Below are 10,372 nucleotides of genomic sequence, written 5' to 3'. Positions count from 1 at the left end.
CTCCTCACCTCTGGTTATGGGCCAAAGGGCTCGGTCCATTGCCGGCATTCTGCTCCGGTTCCACTGGGTGGGTGGGGGAACCCACCACATAAATCCAGTCTGCAGGCAGGGGACGAGCCTGCCGGGAAAAGGGGAACCTCCCACCAGTCAGCTCCAGAAGAGCTGGTGAAGGCCCCGTGTCTATCAAATGTCCTGCTGGCTGTTTTTGCCACGCTGGGTGATGGCACTGCACAGGATAACTTGCTCCTTGGCTCTCAAGACATTCCCCATCTTCCCCGTGGTGGTGCAGGCCCAGCTCGGCGCCGTTCCGTAACTCTTCCTGCTGGGCAGGTAGCTGAGCAGGGGTGCAAACCCACCACGGCCCAGCCAGCGGCATTTTCTCGCTCGCTGTCACTGGCTCCCTAAGGCAGCTGGCTCTGGTTTCACCAGAGAAGGAGCTGAACTGTGAGAGTGCATCAGGGTAGGGGAGAAAACAGAGCTTTGCTTTCTCCAGCGGGCTGCAAGAGGAAATGTTCCACAGGCCGTAAACGGCCTCAAAAGAAGCACGTAGGGGTGTGTGTGTGTGTGGTGGAGGGAATTGTGCAATATTCTCTGGCTGGAAAAGGTGGAAAAACGAACACAGAGAAGAAAATGTTGCTGAGACCTCAGGGTGAAGATCTCCTTTGTGCCCCACGGTGCTCCCATGGGGCCGCCCCCAGTGCTGCCTCCCGGAGTCCCACCTGGGAGGATGCTGGTTAGGTGCATGCCAGGGAATCTACCTTCTGCTTCTTTTGTTTCTTTTCCCTTTTCATTTTCTTGATGGTCTCGGGTTTCTCTGAAACACAGAAAAGATCGCTCGTTGGCTGGGAGCCGGGAATGCTTCAAAACCTGGTTTTACTTCTCAGCTCACTGCAGTGAAAAGAATTTGTTTGGAAAGGGAAGTTCCCTGCGCAGGGAGAGGAGCTAGTGATTGGAACAGGAGACTGGGAGCCCCACCCCTCCATCCAGCCCAGCAGGACTCCTGGGTTCTCCTCCCAAGTCTAACACTGACTTGCTTTGTGCCCTTGGGGTCGTTATTTAATCGCTCTGTTTAGACCTCAGTTTCTCCATCTGTGAAGTGGGGATAATACTATTGACCTCCCAGGGGTGTTACACTGAACTAACAAAGGCTGGCCTGAGCTGGAACTCAGGAGACATAGGTTCAACCTCTGCTCTGTCCCAGACTCTCTGGGTGACCGTAGGCAGATCACTTAATCTCTCTGGGCCTCCATTCCCATCTGTACAATGGGAGGATAGATCCCCCCTCCACCTGGTGAACCCTTGAGTTCCCATTCAGTTCAATGGGGACAGGATGCGCCCCCTGGTCTGCAGTTCTGACCATGCTGCCCCATTCTCCCCTCCCTCCCTTACTTTATAGCCAGGGCATGTGCAGGCTGCAGCTCCACATTCAGCCCAGAGAGCAACCAGGTCCCCCAGCTTGGCTGGCAAAGTTCCTACCCAGGCTCTTTGGGCCAAAAGCTCCAGGGAAGTCAGAGGGTTCCCCCCAGCAAAGCAGACCGGCCAGGAGGTAGAAAGGAGCCAAAGGTGGCCCCAGAACTCCCAGCTCACACCAGGGCTGTTTCTCAGGCATCCGGGGTAGAGGGAAGAAAAAGCAAAAATTCACAAGTTCTGTGCTATGAAATAGGGGTCTCACTTCAGACCCATCTCTGCCGTAGAGAGGAACAGAAAAGCAGCACAATTGAGACCCCCATCCTCTTTCTAGCAGGGGGCTGGGCACTCAGGAGCAGGCTTGGGCTGCGTGGTTAATGGAGAGAGACCCCCTGACCCAAAGCCCACTGGAGTCAGTGGCTAGATGCCCAGCTGCTTCAGCGGGCTTTGGATCAGGGTCAAACGTTCCTCTCAGCTCTGCCCAGCAAGCCCCAGGGCCAATGTGCTGTGGTGCCTGCTCTGGTGGATTTCCCCCATACTGGGAGAGAAGGGTATCAAACCAGGCTCCATCCTGGGCCTGGAGAGGAGAGTGTGTCCCTCCCAGACAGCCTGGGGAGGGGGGGTCTCTGCAACAGTCCCCAGTGTAGTAGGGAAAAGAGCCCTTTCTCCACCCCTGCCGTGTAGACCCAGGGTCAATGGGGGCTGGAAAGAGGAGCATGGGAAAGCCGGAGGGAGGGATATTAAAGAGGAGAAACATAAAATGGCAGGAGGAGCCTGGTGCCCTGTCAGATTCCTCACATCCCTGGAACGTTCGCTGGCAGTGACAGTGTCTGACACGCACCCCCGGGCGATTGGGAACACATGAGAAGAGTTTGCTCGGTGCTCCTGCTCGCTGCGGCTGCTCCCAGCTCCGCTCCACGGCGAGGAGCCCAGCTGCCGGGGCTTCCCATGTAGCAGGAGATTCGTTCTGCATTTTTCTTCTCATCTGTGGTACCAGCCACAAGCCCCAAGCAAGTTGGCTCCCGGATTGTCCGCCCCAGCAGTAGCTCCTGTCTCTGCTGTCGTGCGCCACGAAGGGGAAGTTCACACCGGGCGGCGGGGGAAGGGGAAATTGTCGAAACCCCAAACAATACAGGTTTCCACACACACAAATGCATGTTGACCCAGAACAATCCCACACATTCCTGGAGAGGACAGGCCACCTAGAGCCAGAAGAACAGGGAAGATTCCCATTGATTTCAGTGAGCTTTGGATCAAGCCCCTATGTAACTCCTGTCATTGTAAACTCCACAAGCCTCTATATAAAAACTATCCTGGGGGGCCATTCACTGAGCACATAGAAGCAGTGACCTCTACAGGCCCACTGAGAGAAATGTGGGGCCCCAACACGTCATGTTAGCTGGGGTCCAACCCTTCCCATTTCACCCCAAGTACCAAGGTTTTGGGGGACCCTAGTACCCTTGTCCCCCCTTTCCTCCCCTCTTGTCAGCCCTGCCCCCCTGGGATTTAACAGCCACGCCGCAGGACAGTTTAGGACAGGAAGTGAAGAACTCTACGTTCAGTCACAGGGGGAAGGGGTTCTGGAGGTGAAGTGGAAATGCTTTCTTGGGAATTTGATCATGACACGAGCGTTGACACCCCTGATCTTGCAAAGGGGCCACAGACTCTTTATAGGCACCAGTGGTCCGGTGCCAGGCTTTAGGCTTCATCTGAAGGGTGCCCAGCATCTCCGAACCGCAGTGTGACCACTGATTCAGAGAGAACAGACCTGGAATGACCCAATCCTCTGTCTGCCTCACCTATGCCTCTGGGCAGTAAACTAGCTAGGGGCCTATGCACTGCTGAACTACCCACCAGAGCTGGGATTTGGTGGGCTGAAGGCCCAGTGTCCAGGCTGAGTCCACTCTCTGAACCAAGGTGTAAGCTTGTGCCTGAGTCTGAAGCTTTGACAAGACAGACCTGTTGCTTGGTCATTTATTTCCATGGGGTTTCTGATCCAGGGACTTCGCAGGATTGTTCCCAACTCTCTCCCTTTCCTCTCCCTACATCTGCTTTCCTGGCTGGGGGTCTGTTTTCTTTCCCCCTTCTTTGTGTTACCCCAGCAGCATTCCGGCAGCTTTGAGCGCAGCCCATACTCTCCATTTTGTTCATGTCAGTTCCCAGTGTGGAATCCAGCCGATGATGTTATCTTGAGCTGCCAAGGCCCAGGAGGACAACAAGCGAAAGCCTTTCTTAGCTTTCCCCAAACGGCATCTGTAAATCAGATTCACTGACGGCCTTGAAAAGATCTGAAGCTCCAGCGACTGCCCTGTGGGGAGGCAGAATCCCCATTCCAATGTCTCTGTTTGAAAGGAGCCCTCGCGTTTAAAACTCCCCCCGCTCTGCTCTGGTAGCTTCAAAGGGTGCTCCAGCTCCATGCTTTGCAATCCATGGGGGATTCACTGAGCCATCAAAGGAAATTTTGACTCATCAGTGGCTCGGATGGGGAGGTCGCTCCTCCCACAAAGTAGAGAGAAGTCACCCCAGGTATCTGATGCCGCCACAACATCTCGTTCCTTTCACTAGCCCTTGCCTCTTGCCCCAGAGTCGGGGAGGGCCCTAGTTATTCTATCCTCTTTTGGGTCCACATTAAGCCCTTAGGCCAGATGCTGGAGGAGGCCTTGGGAACATGCCTGACATGGTGGCTCTGAAGCAACAGCTACATTGACCCGTCAAGGATCCTCTTCAACATCACAGCCCCCGGGATCTTCTGTGCCAGCACTGTAAGGATGGTGACAAGGAGGCCCAGGGCCAAGTCAAGATTGTTGACAGGCTCCCTCCAAGCTGACATACGGATTGTCCTGCCTGGCTCTGTTATTCAGCACAGTAGGAGAGAGAGGGTTTGTTGTTATGGAGCAGCACATTGTTTTGAAAGGTCAGTGACTAATAAACATGCAATTGCGCACGTGGCAGAGAGGAGCAGCCAAAGCAATACACAACACAACACAACACACACACAAGCCTGGCTCAGCGCCAGCGGAACATCCAGCTTCAGGGGCAGTGTGTACAGGAGCAGTGTACAGAGCTTGGGTGAGGAGGAGAAAGAGGAGAAAGCAACATTTCCCCTAAATTCATGCCACCTGGCTCCCATTATGCTCCCCAGTGCTGTGAGTTACACGGAACGATGAGCCAGTGGAAGATCACTGCTCATGGGCATCATTATTAGTGGAAAATATTTGTGACTTATTACAAGCTGAAAGGGCCAAGAAGGAGGAGGAGGAGGAAGAATTTCTCTGTGCTCAGTCTCCAGATCTCTATTTACTTCAGCTCTTCACCCCTTCTTTCCCCACTCAATCACTCCTATCTCCCCTTCTTTCCCCCATTTCCCCACTTCTTTTACGAGCTATCGATCAATCGATTGATCGCTCATTTGCTGTCTCCCCCCTTTGGCTTTTCTCACTTGAAGCGATGTGCTCTTCATCCAGTGAGCCCCAACTCAGAGCCGTAAATCACTCAAACACTGGGGCCAGGAACTGGGATCTCATGCCAAGGGCAACAGACCAGCACTCCCTAAAAGCCAAAAGCATCTTTGAACACTCACGGCCTGGCCAATCACATCCAAGAATGACCTCAGCCACCTTCTGGTTTCTGTTGGGCCCAAAGATCCACAGCAAGGATTTAGATTTGATTCCTAAGCAAAGAATCCCCTGCACTTGTCTGGGAAACGCGAAAGTGGTGGTGGCTGGATACAGGTTGACGGTGGCAATAGAAGGGTCTATGTTTCAGCAGCAGGCTGTCCTTGAAGCTGGAGGCTCCCCAGTTTGGCTAATGGGACTGGCTAAGTTTGGAATTAGGGCGCAGGATGGATTTCATGGCCTGTCAAGGGAACATTAGAGCAATAAAACCCAATTTAGCCAAAACCTCCTTGGGTCAAGTCTCCTGGCTGGCAGGGGTCATCGTGCAAGCCACGGCTCAGAAATCACCTTTCTAATACTCAGTATGAATTTAGCAAATATGCAGGTGTATAATACTTTGCAGATCTCTAGAGCCTTTTATCCAAGGACCTCAGAACAGTGATGTATTATGTCGCACTCAGCCTCTCTGAGCCAGGTATTTGGCAGATGGAGAAACTGAGGCAGACAGCAGAGTCACGTGAGGCAGTAGTGGAGTCTGGCCTATTTGTCAGGCTCCAGCCCCTAGTCATGTATGCCCAGTTTGGCCCGTTTGGATTAATGCCTTAAGCCACCCGCCCACAAGTGAGACAGTTGTCGTGCTCAGCACTTTGTAACTCCATTGTCTTTATTCTGATGTTTAACAAAACACCCTGAATGCAACCCCTGAGCTTTGCAAATGGCTAAACAGAGCAAGTGGCTGCTCCCTTCCTATGGTTTGGCCTCCTCCCATATTGTGGGAGAGGAAGGCATTGTGGCTCTGGCATAGGTCTGAGGACAAAGGGTACCGCTGCACAGCTATTTTTAGCGCGGCTTGCTGCACTCAATTCCTGGTTCTACCCCAGCCTCCCTGTGCGAAGTCTCATCGATTATAGACACTTCCTGGCTCTGCCCTTCCCGCTTTCTTTGCTTGACCTTCAAGCCACAGCCAGGTGTTCACAGCATAGCGGTTGGCTAGACTGACAGAGCAACCCCCAGGAAATGGGAGTGTAAAGGGCTGGATTGCAGGGTCAGCTCCAGAATTGCTTCACCCATGTGGATGCTTGTGTGAGCACAATTTTCTTCCTAGCCAGGTGGATTATGGAGATGGGCCTGGGCTGATTTCAGAGATGCAATCCAGGCTTCCCGGTCATGACAGGTGTGCTGATATGGGGAAACAATATGAACTCAGCACCCTTCTCTTTGGTTGTTTAGGGACATAAACAAGGTTTGAATTTCCCCCAAATGGCTCTAAATACAAGGACTAAATCCAGTCTCCTTGGCCAGCTTGCTTGGGCATCATCTCCTTCCACACCCCATTCCTCACCTCCAGGGCAATGCTTCCTCATTCTACACTTCCTGGATTCCAGCAGGGCCGGGCAGGGCACCACCTCCTCTCTGGTGCTCCTGATGACTTCGCGTGTCCTGATCTTCGATCCCCACTTGCAGCCGCATGTTCTCCCCTCATTGCTGCAGAGGCTCCATTCGCTCCAGGGTCCCATCTCACACATCTCTGGCAGGGGCAGGAAAGAGCAGTAACGCAACAATGGCCTTTTTGCCTCCTGCAACTACACTTTGCACGGCCAAGTTTTCGCATGCTCAGAATTTCAGATTTATGTGCACAAAACCCCAGGCAGCCAGATGCGTGCGAGCACAGCTTGAGGGAGGGGCCAGAGCTTGGATAAGAAACTTTGTGGACGGATTTGTAGAGACTGCAGCCTGAGGCTGTGGGAAAACATGCCCTCCCCCTTTAATCCTGAGCCAAAGCTCACTGAAGCCCATAGGAGTCTTGCCTCTGATTTCAGTGGGCTTTGCACCAGGCCTGGAACCTGAGCACATGCAAGGCTGGCAAAAATATTGCTCTGGACTGAAATCCTTTCTCTGGTGCTGGGGGATCCCAGGCCCATGGGGGATTGTTCAGGAATCAGCACAGATGGGAAAGGGCAGAGGGAGAAGTGTCCCCAAGGGAGAAGAGGCAGAGATTACGCAATACTTACCCTGGCACTCCCTGGTGCTGGCCTGGGCCGTGGTGTTCGGCGGGCACGTGCTGAAACACTTCCCTTTGTGCAAATAAAATTTCTCTTTGCATTTCATGCAGAAATCTTTGCTGAAGCAGCTCTCGCAGCTCGGCGACCTGCACTCTGCAGGGAGGCACGGGGCACCAGTCAGTGAAGCCGCCCCTTGGCTGGCAAGAGGAGTGTTAGGGCAACAGAGCAGGGCACCTCTAGTCACCCGGGGATCTCAAAGCCCGTTGGCAACATTGAAAAATCCCACCCCCATTTTAGTGATGCAGAAAGGTGAGGTGGCTTACCCCAGTCACATAGCAGAGCAGTGACGGAGGAAGGAATAGAACCCAGGAGTCCTAGCACTCAGCCTGCTGTGCTAACCACTAGACCACCCTGTTCCCCATGCAATGTAAAGCTGAGTGTAGGGGTAGCGTTCTTAGGTGGGAAACGAAGAGGCGAAATCCAGACTTCTCCCTTTCCGAACGGCCAGAGCGTTGTTTATCATAAGGTGGGGCATGGCGGGGGAGGGCAAAGCAAGGGGGAGCTGAGCGCCCCCCTCTGGACGGCAGGTGAGCACTAATAATAATAATAATAATAATAATAATAATAATAATAATAATTGGAGATATACCAATCTCCTAGAACTGGAAGGGACCTTGAAAGGTCATTGAGTCCAGCCCCCGGCCTTCATAGCAGGACCAAGCTGCAGCTGGTAGGAGAACTACGTACTTGTGCATCTGTTGACCTCTTGGCCTCGCAGCCCAAAGTAGCCAGGTGGGCAGGCATGGACGCATGCCCCATACTGGCGGATTCCATCCCTCCAGATCAGCAGGAAGAGACGCTGCTGGCAGGCAATGCACCCGTTATCCTCCGAGCACATGACGCAGCCCGTGCAGTTCTCAAATAAGCCAGCGCTCGCTGCAAGAGAAAAAAGGCAGAGAGGAGAGGCTGTTGCCATCAGCTGGTGCATTGAACGAGCCGAGCAGGGAGCAGGGGGAGGGGGAATAGGAAGGAACAAACTGCCCCAGGCTTTCTTGCCCTACATAATCCCCAGCTCCCAAGGCTGGGCTGACCATCGCTCCAGCTTGTGCAGGGGTGGCTGATGGGCAACATAGGCTTGAGAATGCCTGGGAGAAGCCAGGGAAGGAGGGAGTGGAGCTAAATAATAGGCTGGTGGAGGGCTGATTAGGTGCTGGTTTGAATGAAGTGTCGGTATTTGAACGAGTGTCCTAGAAGAGATGGGCTCCCTTCTCCTTAGCTCCTGGCATCTGTCTGCTTGTAATGATTTCTCTGAATCACTCAGCCCTCCCTTTGTGTATCGAACATTCCTGTTTGTTTTTCATGGGCCAGTACTACAATAACATCTGCTTTTCCAGAACACCATTCTCCCAAGGATCTCAAAGCACTACACGCGAGCCCCCTCTGTTACAAAAAGGGCTGAGATAAAGCTCCGTCTCACCCTTCACTTACATGCACATCGGGGCTGAAGGGTCACACACAAATAAACACACCCACAAAACCACTGGCATCAACTGTGGGACATTTCAGATATGCCTGGACTGTTGGTGGAACTCTTTGGAATTGTGGTTCCATGTGACCAGTCACCAGCTGCTCTGTAAAATCAAAGGCCTGAGACGCACAAGTTAACTATGAACTTTACTGACCACCTCTGTGCTGCTTGAGTAAAGCTCCATAAATTCTGGCCCAGCAAACTTGCCAGGCAGGAATCAAAAGGGAAGATTTCCAGGATATTCCATGGAGAGAAGGGTGATAAATACGAAATGAAATTTACAACACAGGCCAAACCTTGCCATCCTTGCCTAGCCCATAGGCAGCCAAATTCCCCTGGAGTTCGGTGCATTCTGGGTTTGAGTAAAGTACACACTGAGGCCCTAATTCTGCAATGTATTTAAGTCCATGCTTAACTTTGAGGCTTTGGAGGGACTTAAGCACATGCTGAAGTGCTTAGCTGAATTGTGGGCTTAGCAAAGATTGCTAGATTTGTCCCTCTGTGCATGAATAACCTTATCTAATTAGTGCCCATAACGCAGTACATGTGCGAGGCATCTTTAGCCAATTAAGTAACGGTTGCACATATCCCAAAGCATGTTAAATCAAGGATCAGTTAGTGGTTACAAATATTCCTTGACCTGAAACAATTAGCCAAGGTCTGTTAAAGGTCAAAGGAAAGGAAGAAAGTTTAGGAAACATTACAAAAAGGGTAGGGCCAGTTATCATCTTATTGCCTAATACTACAATCAGGGCCATCCCTAGGGGGGTGTGGGGCCCGGGACCTCTATGGGTCCCTTTAGCATTTTGTATACAGGGGAAATCTGGTATAGGGAGGGGACACCAATGCTGGGGGGCGAGAGATGATGGAGAGTCACAGGATGGCACGTGTGTTAGGGGTGAGGAGCCCCCTGTGCTGGGGGGGGTCCCAGAAAAGGGAGGGGTCTGGGACAGAAGGGCAATGGATGGGATCAGCCTGGCTCTGGTGTGTTCTGGTGGCGCTAGGACGCTGGCAGTGGTGGGCGAGCAAGAAAAAGAAATACAATGTGTGCCTCCTGCTGGTGAGTGCGGACCCGGCGCCAGGCCCTCTGCTAGCTCCCGGGGCCGGACTGGCCCCCCCAGGCATCCTTAACCCCATCCCCAGGCCAGCCTGGCCCCTCAAGCACCCCAACCCAACCCCCAGGCCGGCCTGGCCCCTCAGGCACCCCAACCCAACCCCCCTGGGTCAGCCTAGCGCTCCCGCATGACACACACACACCAAAGTGTGGGGCCCACCAATGTGCACGGCCTGGAGCAATCGCCCCAATTCGCCATACCAAAGGGACGGCTCTGATTACAATAACATCTGCTTTTCCATAACACCATTCATCCAAGGATCTCAGACCTTGGAGTGAGGTGGTATTATATCCATGGTGGAGATAAGTAAGCTGCGGTACAGAGATATTAAACAATGTAACCAATCTCACGCCACAAAGCAGAGGCAGGAAAAGAACCCAGGAGTCCTGAATCCTTTTCCTCTGCTCTAACTGTTACATCACCTTCTCCCATTGGAGAAACATTGGCAGCAGCTGGTGTCACAAAGGGAAGGGAATGGAAGGGGAGGGGCCTACATAGAGGTGATGTTTGCCCTCTATGAATCCATCGCCATTAGCCCAGGTGCTGGCACCTGCCAGGCAAGGGCGTTGACATGAACGGAAGAGAGGCCAAAGCTGGTTTGAAGAGAAAAATGAGCCAGTAAATATACACTGCACCACTACTGGAACCTCAAAGGTAGGGACACCAGAGTTACGGACTGGCTGCTCGACCGGACACCATGTGGAA

At 52.9% G+C, this 10,372-nt stretch overlaps 1 protein-coding gene across 1 annotated transcript in view; it reads right to left on the bottom strand.

The window, feature by feature from the left end:
* Positions 1-275: 275 nt before the first annotated feature.
* Positions 276-10,372, bottom strand: part of RSPO4 (R-spondin 4) — a 28,056-nt gene continuing 17,959 nt past the window's right edge. The window contains exons 2-5 of the mRNA XM_050918415.1: positions 7,772-7,960; positions 7,034-7,177; positions 6,364-6,549; positions 276-814 (exon numbers count right to left, since the gene is read on the bottom strand). Coding sequence (XP_050774372.1) covers positions 735-814; positions 6,364-6,549; positions 7,034-7,177; positions 7,772-7,960 — 599 coding nt within the window. The 3' untranslated portion in view covers positions 276-734. The remainder of the gene's footprint in view (positions 815-6,363; positions 6,550-7,033; positions 7,178-7,771; positions 7,961-10,372) is intronic.

This window comes from Gopherus flavomarginatus, chromosome 11 (assembly GCF_025201925.1).
Source record: "Gopherus flavomarginatus isolate rGopFla2 chromosome 11, rGopFla2.mat.asm, whole genome shotgun sequence".
In the NCBI taxonomy this organism is placed as follows: Eukaryota; Metazoa; Chordata; order Testudines; family Testudinidae; genus Gopherus; species Gopherus flavomarginatus.
This window is presented reverse-complemented; position numbering and strand designations above follow the sequence as displayed.